The following is a 23,996-nucleotide window of genomic DNA, read 5'->3' on the forward strand; positions in this document are numbered from 1 at the left end:
CTGGGGGTGCAGCCCAGGATGAGGCTGGTTTCTGGGGATCCAGATGGTCCTGCTCAGCAGAAGCTCCCATTCAGCCTGGAAGAACCCATCCAGGGCAGGAGCTGCAGGGAGAGGTTCACCCCTGTCTATGGAGCCGGAGCCAGAGGCAGAGCCCGGGCTGGGCTGGGGCCAGGCTCGGCTGCCCTGGCACGGCCGCAGGAGCCGGGTTTATCTTTAGAAACACAAGAGGAAGTCATTAAATGAAAAACTCCTCCTGCTTCCGAGAGCTGCTCCCGGGAAGCACCGCCCGGGCCGGGGGGGGGGGGCAAGCAGGGGCAGGAACTGGGGCAAGCAGGAGCAGGGGCAGGGGCAGGAGCAGGGAGGGGGGCAGCGGCAGGGGCAGGAGCAGGGGCAGGAGCAGGAGCAGGGGCAGGGGCAGGAGCAGGGGCAGGGGCAGGGGCAGGAGCAGGGGCAGGAGCAGGGGCAGGGGCAGGGGCAGGAGCAGGGGCAGGAGCAGGGGCAGGAGCAGGAGCAGGGGCAGGAGCAGGGGCAGGGGCAGGAGCAGGGGCAGGGGCAGGAGCAGGAGCAGGGGCAGGAGCAGAAGCACGGATGAGGGTTCATAGCTCCTGCCCTTGCTCTGTCATGGCTGTGCTGGGAACCTGCTCCCCGCCAGCGCCCAACGGCCCTTCCCAAACCCCTCCCATCATAAATACCTGGGGCCTGACACAGCATCGGAGCCACAGCCACCCAGAGCATCACATGCACCATGCCATGGAGAGCTCCGGATGCTCCAGCCCGCACTGGGGCTGCATCCCTTTGGATCAGCCTCCAACCACCAGCCCCAAATCCCGACAGCACAGGAACTGCATCAGACTGAGCTGCAGCATCAGGAGCTGTGATGTAGCAGCAGCAGGCACTCAGCTAGAGAAGGTGAGACGTGACCAGGAGGCTCATCCCAACACAGTCACCAGGAGGGATGCAGAGCTGTGGAAGCCACTGGGAGCAGCATCCTCCACCCAACTGGGAACACTCACTTGAGTTTGGGGTTTGCTGTCTCTTGAGCAAGGAACGTGTCTTTGCTGCTCAAGGTCTGCGCTCCCCCTGAAGCATGGTGGTGCACAGCATGAGGCATGACCAGAGACAGATTCACACTCCTGCAGACACCACAAGGGTCTTCCTTATTCCAACCCCACTGAAAACAGCTCCTCCTGGTCAGATTTGCAACTGAACACCCAATTCTCCAACTGAAATCCATCATTTCAGGGTAAGTTTCTGGAGAATCCAGTTTGCCACAAAGCAGAACAAAACCCTATGGAGGCTGCAGAGGGAATCTCCCCACAGCGGGAACTCCCCCACCCCAAGTGTTTGCAAATGTTGCTTGAGAAGGTCCCAGAGCAGCAGTACAGCATCAAACCTCACCCAGGCACCTGCAGAGGGCTCATGGTCCTCAACTGCCCCACTCTAGCCCTCTCCAGCCACTGTGCCCTTACTGAGGTGCCAACAGTGGTCCCCAAGTGCCGCAAAGGATGAGGGCACCCCACACAGGACACCGCCAAATTCACATTCACACAGTCCTGGTTCTCAGTGTCCCACAGCGGTCACTGGAGACTGCACAAATGACACTTCTATAACAGAGCATCCTCACATGGGCTCAGGGGGGACCTGATGGCTGCCTCCAACTGCCTGACAGGAGGATGGAGCCAGGAGGGGCTGGGCTCTGCTCCCAAGGAACAAGGGATGGGACAAGAGGAACCGGCCTCAAGCTGCACCAGGGCAGGTTTAGATGGAGCTGAGGAACAATTCCTGCCCCAGAGGGTGCTCAGGCATTGGAACAGGCTGCCCAGGGCAGGGCTGCAGGCACCGGCCCTGCAAGTGTTCACACAGCGTGGAGACGAGGCCTCAGTGCCATGGGGCAGTGGTGGCCTTGGCAGTGCTGGGGTAAGGGTTGGACTGGATGATCCTAAAGGGCTTTTCCAACCTGGTTGGTTCCATGATTCTATGATTCCATGATCCCACCTCCTCCCCGCTGCAGAGGTACAGTGCCTCTCCCAGAGCAGGCTCAAGCCAGGAGTGAATAACAGTGAGCACAGCAGAGCTGGGCCAGGCTGGGCTGTGAGGAACCGGCCACCGGGAGCAGCTCAAGGACAGGGCAGGGCAGCTCCATGCTGTAACAGCTACGTCCAGAGCTGTTTGACAGGCACAGACCTCCTGATTCGCGCTAAGGAGGTTAAAAAGGACCTGGAGCTGCTGGAGTGAGGCCAGAGGAGGCCATGGAGATGCTGCGAGGGCTGGAGCAGCTCTGCTCTGGAGCCAGGCTGAGAGAGCTGGGCTGGGGCAGCCTGGAGAAGAGAAGGCTCCTGAAGGGGAGACCTGAGAGCAGCTCCAGTGCCTAAAGGGGCTGCAGGAAAGCTGGAGAGGGGCTTGGGACAAGGGCCTGTAGGGACAGGCCAAGGGGAATGGCTTGAACCTGCCCGAGGGGAGACTGAGCTGAGCTCTTAGGCAGACGTATATAAATATGCTCAGGAAGAACGTGTAACTTCAGTCCCTCACCTCCGCAGCGCACTCAGTGCATGAAGCCCCATGAAGTGCTGCCATATTCCATAACTTCCCAGAGGATTCCCTGAGGAGCTGCCGGGACACAGCCAGGTCTCATCCTGCACCAGCAGCACCCCAAGATGCTCCCAGCTCATTCAGGCCAGGCTCAGGGCTCGGGCCGTGCCCATCAGCAACCTCACAGCCCGGATGTGCTCCCACAGCACAAACCACCCTGGAGAGCTGCATGGGAGGGGATGGAATAAGAACCGCAGCTGGTGCAGCCTCGGGGCAGGAATGCTGCCCATACCCCCTGGGGAGGGACCCGGCTCCCATTGGGAGCACTGCAGAGCCACGTGTCTGGCTGCGGGGATGGAGCTGGTTTATCCTGCTCCCATTCCATCCCACATCCCTCATTGAGGGCCGGGAGGAGGCTCCCACCATCAGCACTGTCCCAGTGCCGGTGTCCCCATGGCACGGAGCACACGGCACAGCTCACGCATGCTGGGAGCTATAAGCGGCGCTGGGAGGAACCGGCTCTATTTTTACCCACTGCCACATTCCAGCAGCTGCCCTGGGCACCGGCCCCGCTGCCCCCAGGCCTGTAATTACAGAGCAAGGGCACTAAAAACAGCAGAGGAGCCCCAGGGCCCTGCCGCAGCCCTGCCAGCACGGGACATGAGCGAGCATGGGGAGAGGAGCAGACACCTCGGGGGTGCGAGCATCCCAGCATCCCAGCACGAGGGGTGCTGACAGGAGGATGGAGCCAGGAGGGGCTGGGCTCTGCTCCCAAGGAACAAGGGATGGGACAAGAGGAACCGGCCTCAAGCTGCACCAGGGCAGGTTTAGATGGAGCTGAGGAACAATTCCTGCCCCAGAGGGTGCTCAGGCATTGGAACAGGCTGCCCAGGGCAGGGCTGCAGGCACCGGCCCTGCAAGTGTTCACACAGCGTGGAGACGAGGCCTCAGTGCCATGGGTTAGGGGTGGCCTTGGCAGGGCTGGGGTAAGGTTGGGCTGGATGAGCTAAAGGGCTTTTCCAACCTGGTTGGTTCCACAATTCCAAGTGTGGAAACAGGAGGAAATGTTCTCTCAAATACACTACTAACCCTGCAGGGAAGCTCTGCTATTGTCACACTCACTGTTGGCCCAGTGTGTGCCCAAGTGCTGCTGATCAGCCATCGGTCACAGCACAAGCTGCCATGCTCAGCCCAACCATCAGCATTCCATCCACCCTGGAGCCACAGTGCGAAGCAGCCTTACAGGGATGATCACTCCATCAGCTTCAACATCCCAACACAAGGACCCAAGTAAGAAGACAACTCGGCCGAGATGATCCCTGGAGCTGCCATCACCCACCCAAGGCAGCCACAGCCTCCCAGCAGAATCCTCCCTGTGCCTGGAGGGGAGCAGCACCTTACCCTGGGTTACTGGTGCGTGCTTAGGGCACTGGGGGGGCATGGGCTGTGCTGGCTGCGGCTGGGAAGCCGGTGGCTGCGGTGCCAGGCTCCAGCTGCAGCATCAGCACCAGTGGAGATCACTCACAGGACTTAAACAGGGGAAGTGCAGGTTAGATCTAGGCAGAAGCTCTTCCCTGTGAGGGTGCTGAGGCGCTGGCACAGGGTGCCCAGAGGAGCTGTGGCTGCCCCATCCCTGGCAGTGCTCAAGGCCAGGTTGGACACAGGGGCTTGGAGCAAGCTGCTCCAGTGGAAGGGGATTGGAGCTGGATGAGCTTTAAGGTCCCTTTAACCCCAACCAGTCTGGACTGTGTGATTCTAAGGGCGTTAACTCTCCTGGAGGGGGGCAGATGGAGCCTGAAGGAGAAGCAAAGCAGCTCAGTTCCTGCAGGAGCCTCTCCCTATGAGCCACACAGGCAGCCCAGAGCAGGAAGCGGCTGATGCTGAACAGAACTGAGAACACCCCCATTACAGACTGCTCTGGGATGGAGAACCAACACCCACCCTCGGGCTTCAGCTTCTGCACCCACAGCTCCTCACTGGACCGGGCTTTCTGCTGTGGCTACAGCACTCACAGGGCTCATGCCCCACAGACCCACAGCAGCCCGAGCCCTAGAGCTGGGAAAGGAGCCAGCTCCTGCCTGGTGCTTAGGATCAACCAGGTTGGAAAAGACCTTCAAGATCAAGTCCAGCCATTCCCCAGCACTTAAAAGCAAGCTGCTCTAGTGGAAGGTGTCCCTGCCCATGGCAGCGGGCTAGAGCTGGATGAGCCTTAATGTCCCTTCCAACCCATTCCATGACTCTATGATTCACACACGTGTATCCATGTTCCAGCAGCTGGTGAAGGCACTGGCTGGGCTGTGAGTGTACTGCAGCTCTGGAGGATGCACAGCGGGGTCATGAGCAGACAGCACGCAGGGATGCTCCTCCGACCCTCTCCTTGCCCTGCTCGCTGCATTCACCATCAGTTAAGTGCAGTGGTTGTGGCTATATAAGGGAAAAAAGGGGATGTGCTGCCTGTCAAACCCAGCTTCCTGTGGGGCACCTCCAGCCCACAACAGGGCACTTTTGTCTTCAGAAGACAAGAGCCAAGAGCACCAGGAGCAGAACTTCAGCCAGCAGAGCACCGAGATGGACAGGGAGCAGTGTGTGAGCTCAGCAGGGCCCAACAGCGGGTGCAGGAGGTACGGGGCAGGTACAGGCTCCTCTCCACGGCCAGCACCCACAGAACCTGCTCTTGTGGCCTCCCCAGGTACCTTCCCACTTCCTGACACTCATCACCACACCCAGGACTGGTGAGGTCCATATGTGTCTAACCCAGAGGACCCAGGAGCTGGTTCACAGGGACATTCCAGTGAGGTGCTGGCACTGCTGCTCCAAAGCTGCTGTTTGATAGCATAAGGGAAGGAGCTGCTCGGATTGACACAAGTTCCTGGGGAGATTTCAGCTGGACTCAAGAGGAAAATCATTCCAAGTGAGAACCACCAGCCATTGGAATAGCGTCCCCAGGGAAGCGCTGACTCTCCAACACTGGACACTGTTAAGGCTGGGCTGAACAGAGCGCTGGGACATCTACTCTAGGTCATGCTGTGCCTGCAGAGGTTGGAGCAGATGATCTTTGAGGTCTCTCCCAACCTGGGATTCATGATTCTGTGATGGACATTCACGTTCTGCTAAGAAAGGATCCCCTGGGGCAGGTTAAAACCATTCCCCTTGGCCTGTCCCTACAGGACCTTGTCCAAAGCTCCTCTCCAGCCTGTCCCTTTCCTGTGAACACGCTGACTCCGTGGTGGCACCAGGCCAGGGGGGATAACCATGGGCTGTCATCGGGCTCAGGCTGCAATGAGACAGCTCTGCCAGTGCTGCTCTCCAGAGGCTCCGTGGCTGCGGGGCTGGTGCTGGGTGCAGTCATGGGATGAGGGTTCCATGGAAGCTCAGGGCTCTGCGCTCTGAATCATCAGCCGTGGGATGCAGCAGGACCGTGCAGAAAGCTGGGGCTGTTCAGCCTCTGAGCAGCCAAGAGGATGAATCCCTGCACGCCACACAAGGAGGAAGGATGCTGCAAGCAGGAGCACCAGTTACAGCCTTCACCAGAACAGGAGCTGTTTCCTTCCATGGCTCGTGGGTCCCTCAGGTGTTTGTGAGTCCACAGCCAGGGGAAGGGGAGAAGTCCTCTGCTGCCCAGAGAAGCTGTGGCTGCCCCATCCCTGGCAGTGTTCAAGGCCAGGTTGGACACAGGGGCTTGGAGCAAGCTGCTCCAGTGGAAGGGGTCCCTGCCCAGGGCAGGGCCTGGAGCTGGAGGAGCTTTAAGGTCTCTTCACCACAACCCAGCCTGGGGTTCCATGATTCCAGCGAGGCACCAGCACCTCAACAGGCCTTCCCAACATCACCACAGGTTTTCTCATCCACATTAAGGTCTAACACATCACTAGAGGTAACGTTTGAGCTCTTTCCCTCACTGATAACCCACAGGAGTCACTCCTGCAGGTAACTACTGCACAGACCAGCACAGGCCTCATTGCTCTCAGTAGGAAGCTGACCTGGAGCAGGCTCTCCCTGGTACACTACACTCACCACACCTAGTCTGACCTCTTTCCCAAACAGGTCTGCTAAGGTCACATCCATATCACCTGCAGCTTGGCTCTCCTCATTGCCTATCAGCATCTTCCCAAAGGACACCCAGTCCTACCAGTCCAAACCCAAAGTGCCACCCAAGGTGCTGCTTCGGCTGGTTCTCCTGTCTAAACCCACCTTGACCCAATGTGTCTCAGCTGGTGCTCCTGTGTAAACCCACCCCATGACACATCCCTGGGGTCCCCGCACTGCCACCACAGCCAGCAGCATCCTCCAGCCTCAGCTGGGCAGCACTGAACGGAGCAGACATGTCTGGAGATGAGCACCAGACATGGTCCCACTCCGTGCTCACCAGGCAGGGATGTCCCAGGTGATGCTCCCATGGCACAGCATGGGCAGGAGGAGCAGAGGAGGATGTCACCTGCTGGGGTTCAGCTCCAACAGCGCCCCTTGGAGAGACCCATGTCCGGTTCTCAAGCCTGAGACCGCCCCAGCCCATGTGCAGGACCTTGCCCTTGGCGTGTTGAACACCATGAGGTTCACACAGCCCCACCTCTGCAGCCTGGCCAGGTCCCTCTAGATCCCATCCCTTCCCACCACTGTGTCACCCCACCACACAGCTCCACGTCATCACTAATGTGCTGAGGGTGCTGGATCCCAGTGTCCATGTCACCAACAAAGATGCTGAACAGGATCAGTCCCAACACCAACCCCTCATGGACACCACTGGTCTCACTTGGGCATGGAACCATTGACCACAACTCTCTGAGTGCAACATCCAAGCAATTCCTTATCCACCAAGTAGTCCCTCTATCAGATCCATGCCTCTCCACCTTAAAGACAAGGATACTGTGCAGGACAGTACCGAACACCTTCCACAAGGCCATGCAGATGGTATCAGTTGCTCTTCCCTTGTCCACCAACACGATGGCCCCGCCGCAGAGGCCACCAAACTGACCAGGTATGATCTGCTCCTGGTGAAGCCATGCTGGTGTCACCACTCAGCCCTCGCTGTCCCCGTGCCTCAGCAGCTATCTGCAAGCAGCAGGTTGGGAGGCCCTGGCCTGGGGAGGAAGATGCTGTGCAGAGCCGCAAGCAGTGGGACCAGGTTTCTGCTGCGCTTCCTCCAGCTGCCCACAGCACAGGAACAGAGGCAGTGAGCTGAGACACAGGGACAGACCTGGGGGTTTCCTCCTCACAGAGCTTCCTGCTGCATCCTCTGCATCAGCCCCTTCAGAAGCACAGAACCAACACGCAGGGACCCGGAAGGCAGCTACAGGGCAGCAGCTGCCCAAGAGGTTGGGCTGCTCCTGCAAACCCACCTCGGCACGTGAGAGCCACAGCAGAACACCCACTGGAACCAGGGTGACACAAAGGCCTCTGCACAGGGCTTGGACCAACCTGCTCCAGTGGAAGGTGTCCCTGCCCATGGCCGGGAACTGGAACTGGAGGAGCTTTAAGGGCCCTTCCAACACAAACCCCATCCATTCCAGATGACCTGCATAGCCTGCCCCTTCTCACCACTAACTGCTGCCACCACCACCAAACCCTCCGTGCCTCCTGTTCCTAGCTGCTAAACTGGAAGAGGGAGAAACAGGACTGCAACCCAGCAGAGACACATTCGCAGGAGCAGGAGGATCCTGTCCCGAGGTGCCTGCAGGCTCTGCTTTGACATTACCAGAGCATTTAGTGGTCAAGAAGGGCTGGAGCCACATAGAGGAAAACAAAGCACCCAGGGCCTGAGGGCTCCACACCACAACCATGGTGAGAGGTGGAGGAGAAGCTCTCAGGGTAAGGAACCAAAGGGGTTTGAGGGTTAACTCCTCCTGCCTGGAGCACAGGGAACTCCAGGGAATGCTCCTACCTGGGGTTCTGTTTGTGGTTTTGGATCCCTAAAACCGCTGCTGCTTTTCCAGCCTGGCACATCCCAGCGCTGGAAAAGGGAAAAGGGAATGAGGTGCAGTCAAACCGCAGGATTCCATCTCCCATGGAAGGAAAAGAGGGAGAAATGTGACAGATCCCAACCGGCAGCAGTGTCAGGAAGAGCTGGGGAATGTGGTTACAGCATCTCTGCAGACAGGAGTTGCCTCCTCCTGCTCCCCACGGCCCCACACTGGGACCAGTGTGTCTCACACACACCAACACCTCCCACGACAGCCACACCAAGACCAGCTCCTGCTGAAGCCAGGCCCGGGGGGAACCCTGCTCACGATGGGGAGGAACGACTCAACCAGAGTGTTCAGCCATGGGAGGCCGTTCATCCAGCACAGGTATTGCTGCAGCGACCCAGCCCACATGGACACCGAACACATCCGTGGTGCATTACCCAGCATGGGGCAGAGAGAGCTATCCTTTTGTCTGAAGCAACATCACAGAATCAGGGAATGGTTTGGGTTGAAGGGACCTTAAAGCTCCTCCAGCTCCAACCCCTGCCACAGGCAGGGACCCCTTCCACTGGAGCAGCTTGCTCCAAGCCCCTGTGTCCAACCTGGCCTTGAACACTGCCAGGGATGGGGCAGCCACAGCTTCTCTGGGCACCCTGTGCCAGCGCCTCAGCACCCTCACAGGGAAGAGCTTCTGCCTAAGAGCTCAGCTCAGTCTCCCCTCGGGCAGGTTCAAGCCATTCCCCTTGGCCTGGCCCTACAGGCCCTTGTCCCAAGCCCCTCTCCAGCTTTCCTGCAGCCCCTTTAGGCACTGGAGCTGCTCTAAGGTCTCCCCTTCAGGAGCCTTCTCTTCTCCAGGCTGCCCCAGCCCAGCTCTCTCAGCCTGGCTCCAGAGCAGAGCTGCTCCAGCCCTCGCAGCAGCCCTGTGGCCTCCTCTGGCCTCACTCCAGCAGCTCCACGTCCCTCTTGTTGTTGCCCCAGACACGGGGCTGCAGCTGCGCTGGGGCCTGCCCCAACCCATGCCCAGGACACCGCAGATTCATCACTTGCAGAGATGAGCCCATGGAAACATTTACACCAAGGTGCTCCTGGGGCCTTATTTAGAGCGTTTCAAAGCCTCAGCCCCCTCAGTGGCCTTTGGGACAGACCTGCCGGTGCACAACCACCCCAGCGAGCACAGGACGCAGCCACAGGAGGAGACCCATGGGAGGAGAGCAGACACCCCAGTGCTCCTGTGCACGGTGCCGGGTGCACGAGGAGATGACCCCTGCTGTGTCCGCACAGCACCAACCGTGGCTTTCAGGCCTGGCTGTCTCATACAGGGACCATAGGATTGATGCCTGCTGATCTCCCTCAAGGAAACTGCAGTGATGGGACCTGTCAACAGGGCACTGCAGGACCAACCCCACCTCCTCATCCAGCCGGCAGGATCTAATCCCGTGTCCCTGTCTGGCATCTGTCACCCTGAGTCTGCATCTGCAGCAAACGGGGCTGCTCCTGGGCAGGAGCTCAAAGAGAGTAAGACAAGGATTGAGGTGTCAGAGAAGCTGTGGCTGCCCCATCCCTGGCAGTGCTCAAGGCCAGGTTGGACACAGGGGCTTGGAGCAAGCTGCTCCAGTGGAAGGGGTCCCTGCTCATGGCAGGGGTTGAAGCTGGAGGAGCTTTAAGGTCCCTTCCAACACAAACGATTCCATGGTTCTGTGACTAACAGAGGGCGTGGGACCAGACCTGCAGCTCCCAGATGGACCAGCACCACTGGGATGCTGTGGTGTGAGGTGACCCCCTTTGACAGGATCCACACTGATTTCTCTAACACCCCCATGTTCCACACCACCACGTAACTGCCGTGTGCAGGGATTCACCCCCTTTTTCCGAGGTCCCCCCACAAACGGAGCTCACCATCAGCCACCAGTGGAGATACCTCAACGTGAGGGTTTGGGTTTATCTGCTGGATGTGAGCATCACAAGCACCAGTTTGAGTCAAAGCCATGAGTCACTCGGTCAGGCCACACATGACAGAGCGAGGGGTATTTTTACTACCAGCTGGAAACGCCTCCCACCAGCGCGAGCTGCAGACACCCAGAGCAGCACGGCCAGGACTGCAGCACGGCACCGGCACTGCCACCAGCAGTGGGGCAGAGCAGGATGGGAGCGAGAGCTCTGCTCTGCCTGGGGTTAGTGCAGCTCCTCAGCCAGCACCGGCCCCAGCCGTGGAGGTGCAGGAGCTGGGAGCACCTCGGGGAGCACAGGATGGATCCTGCTGGATCCCAGGCGGAGCACGGGCACAGAACCTGCGTCACACACAGCTCGGGACGAGACACCCGAGCACAGAGCTGGCTTCCTCTGAGCAGCAGCCGCCACCTCCACCCGAGCTCAGGAGCAGAACCCACGTGCCCAGAGCACAGTCCCGGTGCAGGAACAGCACCGCGCTCCCAAGGAGCCACCAGTGAGGGCAGAGGATGCGGAACGCCGCGGGATGCTCCAGGATGCACAACTGCAATGGCACACAAGAACCACTGCAGCCACCCTGCTGAGGCCCACGAGCAGCCAGAGCAGCCCCAAACCCTCCCAGCTCTCTCAGCCTGGCTCCAGAGCAGAGCTGCTCCAGCCCTCGCAGCATCTCTGTGGCCTCTTCTGGCCTTGCTCCAGCAGCTCCACGTCCCTCTGTGCTGGGAGCAGCAGAACCGCACGTCTCCACATCCCCACATTTGATGCCTCTGTGTCTGTACTTCCCCGCAGGAGGAGGCTGAGCCTCATCCTGCTCCATAAACCCTTCCCAGGCGAGCCCTCCATCCACACTGAATGTGTTTGAGGTTGAGCTGTTCGGGACTCATAGGCCACGGGGGACACAGAGAGAAAAACCTCTTGGCTGCGGAGGCAAAGAGCAGCCACAGGCCCTGGCTTTGCAAAGCATCATCTGCGTGCAGCAGGATGAGAGCCAAGAGATGGAACCCGTCCATTTACACAGCATACGTGAGCAATCATCACACAACACAGCCAGCCCTCGCCTATGAAATACCCACTGCTGGGCACACTCAGCTCCACACATGTACCCAGGAGCAGCCCCTCTCATCAGACGCATGGATGTAGATGCAGGAGCTGATGGAGGAGCAGTGACCCCAACCAGGACACAGGGACACCGCAGTCACATCCTGCAGCATCTTCACTTTCGGTTCTGGATTCACAGAACTGCACTGAGCAACTTTAACACCTTCTGAGGGCACAGAGAGAGCTGGGCTGGGGCAGCCTGCACAAGAGAAGCCTCCTTAAGAGGAGACTTCAGAGCAGCTCCAGTGCCTAAAGGGGCTACAAGAGACTTGCAGAGGGGCCTGGGACAAGGGCCTGTAGGGACAGGCCAAGGGGAATGGCTTGAACCTGCCTGAGGGGAGACTGAGCTGAGCTCTTAGGCAGAAGCTCTTCCCTGTGAGGGTGCTGAGGCGCTGGCACAGGGTGCCCAGAGAAGCTGTGGCTGCCCCATCCCTGGCAGTGCCCAAGGCCAGGTTGGACACAGGGGCTTGGAGCAAGCTGCTCCAGTGGAAGGGGTCCCTGCCCGTGGCAGGGGTTGGAGCTGGAGGAGCTTTTAAAGTCCCTTCCAATGCAAACCATCCCGTGATTCTGTCTCCCAAGACAACACAGAGCTACCTCGGATCCCACCCCCTGCAGACCTTCCCCAATCCCCATCCCCAGCTCCAATCCCATCCCTCCCCAGCCATTAACCCTCCTGACACAGGAACCCCACAGCACCTCACCACATGCAAACCTATCACTGGTGCTGCACCCATCCAGCTGCGAGCAGAGCTCAGCCCCCTCCCCACTGCTGCAGAGGGTCCCATTCAGCCCTGGCACAGCTGAACCCCCCAGTGTCATGCGGGTCCCCCACAGCCCTGGTGTGTTTGTAGCCAGCACAGCACAGCCTATGCCCAAGCTACAGCCCTATGGGACCAACCCAACCTGTACAGCAGTTAGTCACTGCCAGAGGAGCAGCCTGTCCTTCCTGCAAATACCATCTGAGCTGCAGCAGGGAGGAGATGTGACAGCAGGAGCGCAGAGAGCAAGATGTACATAGACTCACAGGGTGGTTTGGGTGGGAAGGAGCTTAAAGCTCCTCCAGCTCCGACCCCTGCCACGGGCAGGGACACCTCCCACTGGAGCAGCTTGCTCCAAGCCCCTGTGTCCAACCTGGCCTTGAACACTGCCAGGGATGGGGCAGCCACAGCTTCTCTGGGCACCCTGTGCCAGCGCCTCAGCACCCTCACAGGGAAGAGCTTCTGCCTAAGAGCTCAGCTCAGTCTCCCCTCGGGCAGGTTCAAGCCATTCCCCTTGGCCTGTCCCTACAGGCCCTTGTCCCAAGCCCCTCTCCAGCTTTCCTGCAGCCCCTTTAGGCACTGGAGCTGCTCTAAGGTCTCCCCTTCAGGAGCCTTCTCTTCTCCAGGCTGCCCCAGCCCAGCTCTCTCAGCCTGGCTCCAGAGCAGAGCTGCTCCAGCCCTCGCAGCAGCTCCATGGCCTCCTCTGCACTCGCTCCAACAGCTCCACGTCCCTCCTGTGTTGGGTAAACACAAGATGCAACCCAAAAAGAATCCCCAGAAGCAATAACCAGGGTCAGTGTTCACATGCCAGCAGGCAGATCGGGGCAGGAGGTGTCAAAGCATCACTCTGGCACACACCTTGATCCAAAGCACCCCTCACACAGCTCAGACACCTGCAGATGGGGATGGGAAACGGTCTGGCTTTAGCTGTCACTGCCCAGAACATGCACGAACGGTTCTCTGGAGGGGCCGCCCCAATCTGGGGTTCCTCACCCCATGACAGTGTCCCCTCAGCAGCACAGGGACTCAGTCTCTGCAGCAGAAGCTCCCTACGGGTCGCAGGACACCGCTCCCCACCTCAAGGCTTTCCTGCCTGTATTGTGCTGCCACCCATGGCAGAGGTGCCCAGTTCTCTGCTGTGCCAGCAGCATGGGCAAAGCCCCCACCCAAGGTGCACCAGAGCAGATCTGACCATGGGCAGACACCTCTGGCTGCAAGTCACCCCCGAGGCTGGGCCCGTGTCTCCATCCATGGCCACAGGAAGCCCCCCAGAGCTCACTGCAGCCCGGGGAAGGGCTCACACCCCCAGCCACAGCCCTGGTTCCACCAGGGCTCGCCAGATGAGACCTGTGAGCAAGCTGCTCCAGTGGAAGGGGTCCCTGCCCGAGGCAGAGGCTGGAGGAGCTTTAAGGTCCCTTCCAACACAAACCATCCCCTGGTTCCATGACTCCCTCTCAGGCGGTGCCTGCGCTCGGCTCAGTTCAGACCCACACACACACACACGCTTTACTGGGGCAGGCACCACCAGACACGTGCTGTGGTTTTCGACTCCCAGTGCCTGGGTATGGGTTCCCAGCTGCGGGTGTTGTCCTGCCAGGTCTGTGACCAGCCCCAGCACCAGCCCAGCCCCTGTTCTGTGTGCAACACGGGAGATCTGAAGTCAGAAAGTGAACAGTCAGAGGAACACAATTCATTAAGGGTCAGCTCTTCCCTTCCTCATGTCCCACTCAATGAACCACACCACCTAGGAGCAACATTCTTCTGCCCCAAACCACTCCTGACCAGCATCGGGAGGATGTGGGCAGCGACTGATCCCTACGCAGCCCCAGGAGCCTCAGGACAAGGAACAAGGGTGAAGTGTTTGCCTTGTGGAGAGCAGCAAAGCCCCGGGCAGCCCATGTCCTGCAGCAATCCCAAGCTGGATCTGACCGAGGGCACTGGGAGTGCGGCTCCTTCCCACCCCGCTGCTGTGGGATGCTGTGGCACAGCGCTAAACACCTGCAATGGTAACACCATCACAGCCACCACGGGACCAGAGAGCGCAGGGTACACCAACCCTCTGAGCTGGCTGCTGTGCCTTGGCCTGCCTGCTGTGGGCCCTCAGAGGAGCTGCACGGTGCTTCCCAGAGCTCCTGTCCCCATGGGAGAGCCCCCGGCGCTGGGATCTGCACCCACACAACGGTGCAGCCACTGACTGGGAACTGAGCTCCCAGCCACAACTCCTGTCACCACCGACCCACGGGTGGGTGGGGAAGGATTCCCCATCCCTGGCTCCAGCGCAGGCTCAGAACCACCCAGGCACCAGCATCTGTGAATGAGCAGGCTGGGAACCGAGTCCAGCTCTGGGGCAGCAGCACAAGAGGGACGTGGATGGAGCTGCTGGAGCAAGGCCAGAGGAGGCCATGGAGATGCTGCGAGGGCTGGAGCAGCTCTGCTCTGGAGCCAGGCTGAGAGAGCTGGGCTGGGGCAGCCTGGAGAAGAGAAGGCTCCTGAAGGGGAGACCTGAGAGCAGCTCCAGTGCCTAAAGGGGCTGCAGGAAACCTGGAGAGGGGCTTGGGACAAGGGCCTGTAGGGACAGGCCAAGGGGAATGGCTTGAACCTGCCCGAGGGGAGACTGAGCTGAGCTCTTAGGCAGAAGCTCTTCCCTGTGAGGGTGCTGAGGCGCTGGCACAGGGTGCCCAGAGAAGCTGTGGCTGCCCCATCCCTGGCAGTGCTCAAGGCCAGGTTGGACACAAGGGCTTGGAGCAAGCTGCTCCAGTGGAAGGGGTCTCTGCCTGTGGCAGGGGTTGGAGCTGGATGAGCTTTAAGGTCCCTTCCAACACAAACCCCTCCGCGGTTCCAGGCTGGATGCTCTCGGTTGGGATCCATCAGGATATCCCTGCTCCAGGCGCACTGCCCCTCTCTCACTGACAGCGCCGCTGTGCCCCAACCCGCGGGGCCGGGGGAACATCACGGACACAGCCCCGAAACCCAAACAAAACCGGTCGCACACAACGAACCGCGGCTCCGCGGCAGGGCCGAGGCCTGCAGGACCCGTGCGGCGCTTCCCGGTGCGGGCTGGGGGGACCCGGTGCCGCGGCCTGCGGCCTGCGCCCTGCCCGGTGCCTGCGGAGCCGCGCCCGGGGAAGGCCGCGGAGCCGGCCCGGCCACTGCGGGGCTCCATCCCCGCCGGTGCCGCCGCCGGTCCCGGCCGCGGTCCCCCCTCCGGAGTCCCCGCCACGTCGCTGGAGCGCGGCGTGTACCCCGGGCTGTGCCGCGCCCCGGGGCCGAGCGGGCCCGTGCCCGGTGTGGGTGCCCGTGTTCCGTACCCCAGCCCCATCCCGGCCCCGGGCTCACCGCGCTTGCCGGGGTCGTATCCCACGAGGACGAAGTAGTCGGCCAGGCGGGCCATGGCGGGATCACCGCGGGGTCAGCGGGGGTCAGCGCGGGGTCACCCGGGGGGGGTCACCGGGGGTCACGGCCCCGCCGCCACCGCCCCGCGCCCCGCCCGCCCGTGCGCCCCGCCGACCGCCGCCATCTTGGCCCCTCTCACGGCCGGGCCCGGCCCGATCCACCGCGCATGCGTCATCCCCGCTGGGAGAGGCGGGGCGAGGCTGCTGATTGGGTGAGAGGGGAAGGGGCGGGGCCACGGCGGCACCGGTGTCCGGGCCCCCCGCGGAGTGCGGGATGCGGGTGCGCGGGGTCCCCTCCGTGAGCACAACCGGATGTGAGCGGGAGCCGCGGCAGCGTGCGGGGCACCTGCGCGCACGGAGCCGCTTGTGCGGGAACCCCCGTGCGCTCGGCCCCAAGCTGTTCGCGGCCCCCCCATTGCACACGGCCCCCGCCCGCTGGGAGAGCACGCACCGGGTCCCTGGGCCCCGGTGATCCGGTCCCGTTGGGTGCCGGCTCACACGCGGGGTGCCGGCTCACACGCACCCCACCGGCGGTGGGAGATGCTGTGGGGTTTGGGGACCCCATGAGGAAACGGTGTCAATCCCACATAGATCGCTTGCAGTGTGATCACCCCATCCCATCCCTGTCCCCATCCCCATCGCATCCCATCTCCATCCCATCCTCATCCCTACCCCTATCCCCATCTCTATCCCTATCCCCATTCCCTTACCATCCCATCCCTATCCCCATCCCCTCCCCATCCCATTCTGCCTTGCCCCACCTCATCCAGCACCACACCAGAGCACCACGGTCCATGGCCTGCCCATGCCTGGTCCTGGTGCAGGCCCGGCACACATCAGCACCCGTTCCTCATTGGCTCAGCCATAGCCGGGAATGATTCATGGCAGGAACTCCTCGCTCACACTCCCACAAGGGACTGGGACATGGGGTGGGAGGGGAGAGGGGAGCACCTCGAGTTACCAAACACAGCCCCTGACACGTAAACCAGGATCTACACTGGTTTATGGTGAGGGCTCCCATGGGCTCCCTTGCCTTTGTTTCCCAGTGTCACCAGTTCATGGCTGTGGCTGCAGTGGGGACACTGGTCCCATGGTGCTGGGACAGTGGGTGCCCAGTGTCATCACGTCCCCCAGCCCCATGTGCCAGTGCTGTGTCCTTGTGTCCAAGTATCCCTGCATCCCTGCTGCCCTGTGTGCCTCTGTCCCTGCAGACCTGTGTCCCTGCATCCCTGCATTCTTGAGTCTTCGCATCCCTGTTTCCCTGAATCCCTGTGTCCCTTCTTCCCTTCATCCCTGGGGCTCCAGGTCCATCCTTGCCACTGGGGACCCTGGGGATACTGGGGACCATGAGGACACTGCAGATGCTGGGGACGCTGGGCGTACTGGAGATGCTGGGGATGCTGGGGATACTGGAGACACTGGGAATGCTGCGGATGCTGGGGACACTGGGGACCCTGTGGATGCTGAGAACACTGGGAACCCTGAGGACACTGGGGATGCTGGAAACTGGGGGATTTCTGGGGCCCCTGAGGACACTGTGCCCCTCTCCTCCCGCTGTGCTTGCAGGGCCGCAGGGCGCGTCCCTCCCCTCTCCCAGCCGTTCCCTGCTGTTTCCCGTGCCCATGGCGTGGTGCCGAGCGCATCCCAACGGCTCCACCACCGTGTTCCGGGGGGGGGACACGGATCCAGCACCCGCAGATGTACCTGAGCTCCGTGTCCTGGGACGTCCCCGGGCACCCTGCACCGCGCCCTCGGCTGGGTCTGAGCCCTCGGGCAGAGCCGGTGCATGGGCTGGGAGCTGATGTCCCCGGGTGTCCCCATGGGTGCCTCAGCGGGCAGGAGAGCTCTGGGAGTGCTGCAGGGACACAGCGATGGGCACAGGGATGGACACCCTGGGGAGTGAAGGCACATACACCTGAGCCAGAGCAACCCCAGGCACAGCTGCAGGCTGGGCAGAGAAGAGATTCAGAGCAGTCCAAGAAGGACTTGGGGGTGCTGTCAATGAGAAAATGAACATGAGCCAGCTTCAGTGTGCGCTTGCAGCCCAGAAAGCAACCGTATCCTGGGCTGCATCAAAAGGAGCGTGACCAGCAGGTCGAAGGAGGTGATCCTGCCCCTCTGCTCTGCCCTTGTGAGGCCTCACCTGGAGCATTGTGTGCAGTTCTGGTGTCCTCAACATAAAAAGGACATGGAACTGTTGGAACAAGTCCAGAGGAGGCCACGAGGATGCTCAGGGGACTGGAGCACCTCCTGTATGAAGACAGGCTGAGAAAGTTGGGGCTGTTCAGCCTGGAGAAGAGAAGGCTGCATGAAGACCTCATAGCAGCCTTCCAGTATCTGAAGGGGGCCTATAGGGATGCTGGGGAGGGACTCTTCATTAGGGACTGTAGTGACAGGACAAGGGGTAATGGGTTAAAACTGAAACAGGGGAAGTTTAGATTGGATATAAGGAGGAAATTCTTTCCTGTTACAGTGGTGAGGCACTGGAATGGTTGCCCAGGGAGGTTGTGAATGCTCCATCCCTGGCGGTGTTCAAGGCCAGGCTGGACAGAGCCTTGGGTGACCTGGTTTAGTGTCCATGGCATGGGGGTGGAACTGGATGATCTTAAGGTCCCTTCCAACCCAAACTATTCTATGATTCTATGGCAGCTCCCAGTGCTCCTGCTCCTCCTCCTGCTCCTGCACCCATTCCTGCTTCTGCTCCTGTTCCTGCTCAGCCCGTTGGGTTTGTGCCGGTTTCTCTCTCCCGTTGGGAATAATCCAGCAGGAACCAAGCGGAAGCACCGGGAATGCCGCAGGAATTCCCTCCGGGAAGAGGTCGGAAGAGCCAGAACCAGGGTCCCACACAGGGGGTCTGGGCCCCCCCCCCCCCATCAGGGCTGCCCCAAACCCCGGCCCGCGCCCGGAGCTTTTGTGTCGGGATCAAGCGGAAGATCCCGGCGATTCCGAGAGCGCGGAGCCCGGAGGGGGCGGGCCCCGGCTCGGGCACCCTGCGGTGCTCGGGGGCCTCGTCCCGTCCTTGCAGCGCGGGCATCACCCGGCTGGGTCCCTCCTCCCATCCCTGCTCCATCCCGGCCTCATCCCAACCCATGTCCCCTCCCCGACCACTCCCCAGCCCCATCCCATCCCAGCTCCACCCCATTTAAGCCCCCGGACATGCTCCAGCCCATCCCAGTCCTCCCCAGGACGTGTCCCAAACACATCCCAGCTCCCCCAGAACTTGTCCCTGTCCTGTTCAATCCCGCCCCAGAGCCCCAGGACAGCTCCTCCATCCCATCCCAGTTCCATCCTATTCAACCTCCAAGGGCCTGTCCCAGTCCAATCCCATTCCATTTCCCCGTCCCAGAATAGCTTCTTCAGTCCCATCCCATTCCCCTTTCTCAGGATATGTCCTGACCATATCCCAACTCTCCCCGGACACGTCCCGGCCCCATCCCGTTCGTTCCTCCCAGGACAGCTCCCCCACTCCCGTCCCATCCCAGCGGCAGAGGACATGTCCCGGTCCCTTTCCATCCCTATCCCAGCCCCATCCCATCCCGTTCCTGCCGGGCCGGGGCCGGGGCCGGTGCCGGGTTCCGGTGCGGGTCTCTGGGGCTGCCCCCGCCCGTGGCTCCTCCCGCGCCGGCGGCTCCTCCTCGCCCGTGGCCGCGCCGAGCCCGGCGATATTTAACCTGGGCCGGGGAGCGGCGGCCCCGGACACCGGCACCCGGGAACCCCCGGACCCACCCGAGCCCCCTCGGAGCCCCCAGAGCCCCCGGTCCGCAGCCCCGGGACCCGCACAGGTACCGCCGGGACCCCCTCCGGGACCCCGCATCGCGCCCACGGGCTGCGGGACATCGCGGGGCGGGACGGGACGGGACGGGCGGCAGCGGGAGGCAACGGGGAGGCGACCGGAGAACACCGGAGGGCACCGGCGGGGTACGGGGAACATCGGGAAGCACCAGGGAGACACCAGGAGGCACCGGGGAGCAACGGGCGGCAGCAGGGGCCAGCGGGCGGCACCGGGGGGTACGGGGGCTACCGGAGCCGGGCCCAGCCGCTCACCGCTCTCCCCTTTCCGCAGCCCCGGAGCCGCCGCCATGAGAGCCCCGGTGCCGGTGGCGCTGGGTTGCATCAGCTTGGTGCTGTGTGTGCTGGAGCTGCCCGCCGGCCTGCCCCGGCCCCACGGCCGAGCGCACAGGCGCAGGTGAGCCCGGACCCCTCCACCCGCACCCCCCTGCCCGCACTTCCCTGTGTGCGGTGTCTCCGTGCCCCCTGCCTGCCCCCCGGCACAGGTGTAGCAAGGAGCCCTCTCCGTGCCGTGGCTCTGCGCCCCCTGCCCATCCCCTCTATGGGGCAGCTCTGGGACCCCCCTGCCCATCCCCTCTATGGGGCAGCTCTGGGACCCCCCTGCCCATCCCCTCTATGGGGCAGCTCTGGGACACCCCTGCCCATCCCCTCTATGGGGCAGCTCTGGGACCCCCCCTGCCCATCCCCTCTATGGGGTAGCTCTGGGACCCCCGCTGCCCATCCCCTCTATGGGGCAGCTCTGGGACCCCCCCTGCCCATCCCCTCTATGGGGCAGCTCTGGGACCCCCCTGCCCATCCCCTCTATGGGGCAGCTCTGGGACCCCCCTGCTCATACCCCTGCCTGCCCCCCATGCACAGGGATGAGCACGGGGCAGCTCTGAGCCCCCCCTGCCCGCTTCCCTGCCTGCCCACCCCAGGTAGGTGTAGCAAGGAGCCCCCCTGTGTGGAGCATCTCTGTAGCCCCCGTCCACCCCCTCTGTGTTCCCCCTGCCCTCTGTATGGGGCACCTCTGTAGCCCCCTGCTCACCCTCCCTGCCCTCCCCCTTATGCAGGTATGGGCAGGGGCCCTTCGCATAGGGCAGCTCTGTGCCCCCCATCTGGGACCCCTGTCTGGGGTGCCTGTGTGCCCCCCATCTATCCCCAAGAGCCCAGCTCCGGCCCCGGCCCATGTCTGCCTGTCCTGCCAGCCACGGGGCTTGGGCAGGGCCCAGTCTGCCCATTGCCTGCATCACCAGTGCCTGTGTCCCGCTGCCCATCACCCCCACAGAGGAGGGCACTGGGGGGTCCCAAACCCCAACCTGCAGTCACCACCTGCCCCATGCCTGTCCCTATGGGGACACGGGGGTGACGGGAGTGTGTGTGTGGGGGGCCAGGGGGTCCCTGGGGCTGTGTGTCTCTGGGGCACGCAGGGCACAGGCGTGTGTGGGGTGATGAGGACCGTGTGCGTGTGTGTGTGAGGCGTGTGGCAGGGCTCCAGCCGCAGGAGGTACATGCGTGTACACGCGTGTGCCGGGGCTGCGTGCGTGTGTGCGTGCACGGCGGCGCGGGTGCGTGTTGCTGCTTGAGGAGCGGAGCTGGGGTTGGGATGTGCCTGCTCCATGCCCAGATCCGCAGGGATCGGCCCGACCCACGCGGGGGGAGGGGGGGGCCCATTCCAGTGCTGCAGCACTTGGGGGGGGGACGGACATGACCCATCGCACAGTGGGGATGGATGGGGGGGACACAGGCACCCCAAGTCCTGGGCATGGACTGGGAGATCAGGATGGTGCGGCCACAGCTGCATGTGCTGGGGATGGGGGTTCCCAAGACACGGGGTACCTGAGACATTGGGGTGCTGAGGACATGGGAGTCTGAGAGACACGGGGACACTGCTTAGGGGACATGGGGAGCCCAGCAGCGGGTACCAGCAGTGGGGACCGTGAGTCCAGCTCTGTGCTGGTGCCAAGTCCATGGGAATGCCGTGAGCAGCAGTGGGAATAGGGCAGGAGGCGCACATGGGAGCTGTGGGGTCCTGGGGTTGGTGGGTGCCTCCGGTAACACCCATCAAGTGCTGAGATGTGGCCTGGGAATGGGAGCAGGAGCAATCCCATGTGCCAGGGCAGATCCCGTGGCTGGGGCAGGAGGGGAACCCCGCAGCCAGCGGCGATCCCATGGGATGCTGGCACTGATCCCATGAGTTGCTGGCACTGGAGCTTGGCTCCAGGACACGGGGAGGCTGCTGGAGGTTCCAGAATGGGAACAGGACGGGAATGGGCAGCGGGAGCTGGGAATGGCCTCGGGAGCTTCCTGAGCCGCAGCGCCGAAGGAATGTGGCCTCTGGCCCCATGGAACGCGGCGCCGGGCCCTGACACGCATGTGCTGCGTGTGTGCAGGGGTCATGGGATGTGCGTGTGTGCAGGGGTCATGGGATGTGCGTGTGTGCAGGGACCGTGTGTGCCTGCGTGTGTACGGGGCTCCTGCAGTGTGTGTGCAGGGAGGAGCCGCTCGTGCCGTGCTGCGGTCACACCGGTTCATGGACGCGTGTGCTGGTGCGTGGGGCAGCTCCTCTGCCCCGGTGCTGCCCCCCGTCCAACCATTCCCATCGGTGCCAAGGGCACCCCTAACCCATGGCACTGAGGCCTCGTCTGGGTGCCTGCAGCCCTGCCCTGGGCAGCCTGTTCCAATGCCTGAGCACCCTCTGGGGCAGGAATTGTTCCTCAGCTCCATCTAACCCTGCCCTGGTGCAGCTTGAGGCCGGTTCCTCTTGTCCCATCCCTTGTTCCTTGGGAGCAGAGCCCAGCCCCTCCTGGCTCCATCCTCCTCTCAGGCAGTTGGAGGCAGCCATCAGGTCCCCCCTGAGCCTTCTCTTCTCCACACTGAACCCCCCAGGTCCCTCAGCCCTTCCCCATCACCCCTGTGCTCCAGGCCCTGCACCAGCTCCGTGCCCTTCTCTGGCCCCACTCCAGCCCCTCAAGGTCTCTCTTGCAGTGAGGGCCCCAGAGCTGAGCACAGGATCTGAGGTGCGGCCTCCCCAGTGCCCAGCACAGGGGCACAGTCCCTGCCCTGGCCCCGCTCCCGCACTGGTGCTGGTGCAGGCCGGATGCTGGGGGCTCCCTGGGCACAAGCTGCTCATCTCCTCCATTGACCCCCCCTGTCCTCGGGTCCCTTTCCATGCCCCCCCCTCACTGACGCTGTCTCTCTCTTGCAGGGAGCCCCCGGACCGGATCCCCTCCCTGGTGCCCCCCTTTGTGGACCCTGCGGTGCCGCCCGCTCCCGCTGCTGCCCGGCACCGGCTGCCCGCGCCCTGGCCCCCCCCGGCACACGCGTGGCGGCACCGGCACGGACACGGGCACGGATACGGGCATGGATACGGGCATGGATACGGGCATGGATACGGGCATGGATACGGGCACACGCGTGGCCGGCGGCACACGCAGCTGCTGCGCGTGGGCTGCGTGCTGGGCACGTGCCAGGTGCAGAACCTGAGCCACCGGCTCTGGCAGCTGCGGGGCCAGCTGGGCCGCCAGGACTCGTCCCCCATGAACCCCCACAGCCCCCACAGCTACGGGTGATGGGGACCCCCCCGCCCTCACCCACGGCCCCCCCCGCATCCCCACTAAAGCACTTCCAGAGTCACGCGTGGCTGAGCTGCCTCTGCGCACCCCTGGGGGGCACGGAGCATCCCCGTGGGGGGCTCCCTCCCCATCGCCAACAGCAGCCCCATGGAGCGGGGAGGATGTGAAGTTGGTGGCCCATGGTGGCAGCAGTGGCCCGTGGTGGCCCATGGTGGCAGCAGTGGCCCGTGGTAGCCCATAGTGGCAGCAGTGGCCCGTGGTTGCCCATGGTGGCAGCAGTGGCCCATGGTGGCAGCAGTGGCCCGTGGTAGCCCATGGTGGCCCGTGGCGGCAGCAGTGGCCCGTGGTGGCCCATGGTGGCAGCAGTGGCCCGTGGTTGCCCATGGTGGCAGCAGTGGCCCGTGGTGGCCCACCCAGGGCTGGTGACATCGGGTCCAAGGGGCACCAAGGATCCTGCTGACCGCAGCAGCCTTGTGCAAGAGCAGCAGCTGCTGACTCAGCACCTCAGCACCCTGCCATGGGGCGGGGGGGAGCCTGCCGCAGCACCCCATGGCACTCATCCCTATGGCACCCCATGGCACTCATCCCCATGGCACCCCATGGCACTCATCCCTATGGCACCCCATGGCACTCATCCCTATGGCACCCCATGGCACTCATCCCTATGGCACCCCATGGCACTCATCCCTATGGCACCCCATGGCACTCATCCCGATGGCACCCCATGGCACTCATCCCTATGGCACCCCATGGCACTCATCCCTATGGCACCCCATGGCACTCATCCCCATGGCACCCCATGGCACTCATCCCTATGGACCCCATGGCACTCATCCCTATGGCACCCCATGGCACTCATCCCTATGGCACCCCATGGCACTCATCCCCATGGCACCCCATGGCACTCATCCCTATGGCACCCCATGGCACTCATCCCTATGGCACCCCATGGCACTCATCCCTATGGCACCCCATGGCACTCATCCCCATGGCACCCCATGGCACTCATCCCCATGGCACCCCATGGCACTC

The 23,996-nt window shown here is 62.6% G+C and overlaps 2 protein-coding genes across 9 annotated transcripts in view; one reads left to right on the top strand and one right to left on the bottom strand.

Moving 5' to 3' along the window:
* Positions 1–15,659, bottom strand: part of SBF1 (SET binding factor 1) — a 60,243-nt gene extending 44,584 nt beyond the window's left edge. For 5 of the 8 annotated variants that reach the window (XM_061347112.1, XM_061347105.1, XM_061347108.1 and 2 more), the window contains exon 1: positions 15,566–15,659. In XM_061347112.1, coding sequence (XP_061203096.1) covers positions 15,566–15,620 — 55 coding nt within the window. In that variant the 5' untranslated portion in view covers positions 15,621–15,659. The remainder of the gene's footprint in view (positions 1–15,565) is intronic. The other 3 variants (XM_061347111.1, XM_061347109.1, XM_061347110.1) reach the window with 1 other exon arrangement.
* A 3,981-nt stretch (positions 15,660–19,640) lies between these two features.
* ADM2 (adrenomedullin 2) lies at positions 19,641–23,170 on the top strand. Its single transcript, XM_061347099.1, has 3 exons — positions 19,641–19,807; positions 22,598–22,719; positions 22,798–23,170. The coding sequence occupies exons 1-3, from the start codon at positions 19,701–19,703 to the stop codon at positions 22,959–22,961; spliced, it is 393 nt and encodes a 130-aa protein (XP_061203083.1). The 5' UTR covers positions 19,641–19,700; the 3' UTR covers positions 22,962–23,170.
* Positions 23,171–23,996: the final 826 nt, after the last annotated feature.

This window comes from Neopsephotus bourkii, unplaced genomic scaffold (assembly GCF_033783945.1).
Source record: "Neopsephotus bourkii isolate Nb327-2 ecotype Australia unplaced genomic scaffold, CSIRO-AGI_Nbou_v1 NB_301, whole genome shotgun sequence".
In the NCBI taxonomy this organism is placed as follows: Eukaryota; Metazoa; Chordata; class Aves; order Psittaciformes; family Psittacidae; genus Neopsephotus; species Neopsephotus bourkii.

Excerpts from the sequence above, each read along its gene's own strand:
- ADM2 (XM_061347099.1), top strand. The coding sequence starts at position 19,701 with ATGAGAGCCCCGGTGCCGGTGGCGCTGGGTTGCATCAGCTTGGTGCTG. Across the intron at positions 19,808-22,597 it reads GGCCGAGCGCACAGGCGCAG|GGAGCCCCCGGACCGGATCC; the intron begins GTGAGCCCGGAC and ends TCTCTCTTGCAG. Across the intron at positions 22,720-22,797 it reads CCCCCCGGCACACGCGTGGC|GGCACACGCGTGGCCGGCGG; the intron begins GGCACCGGCACG and ends GGCATGGATACG.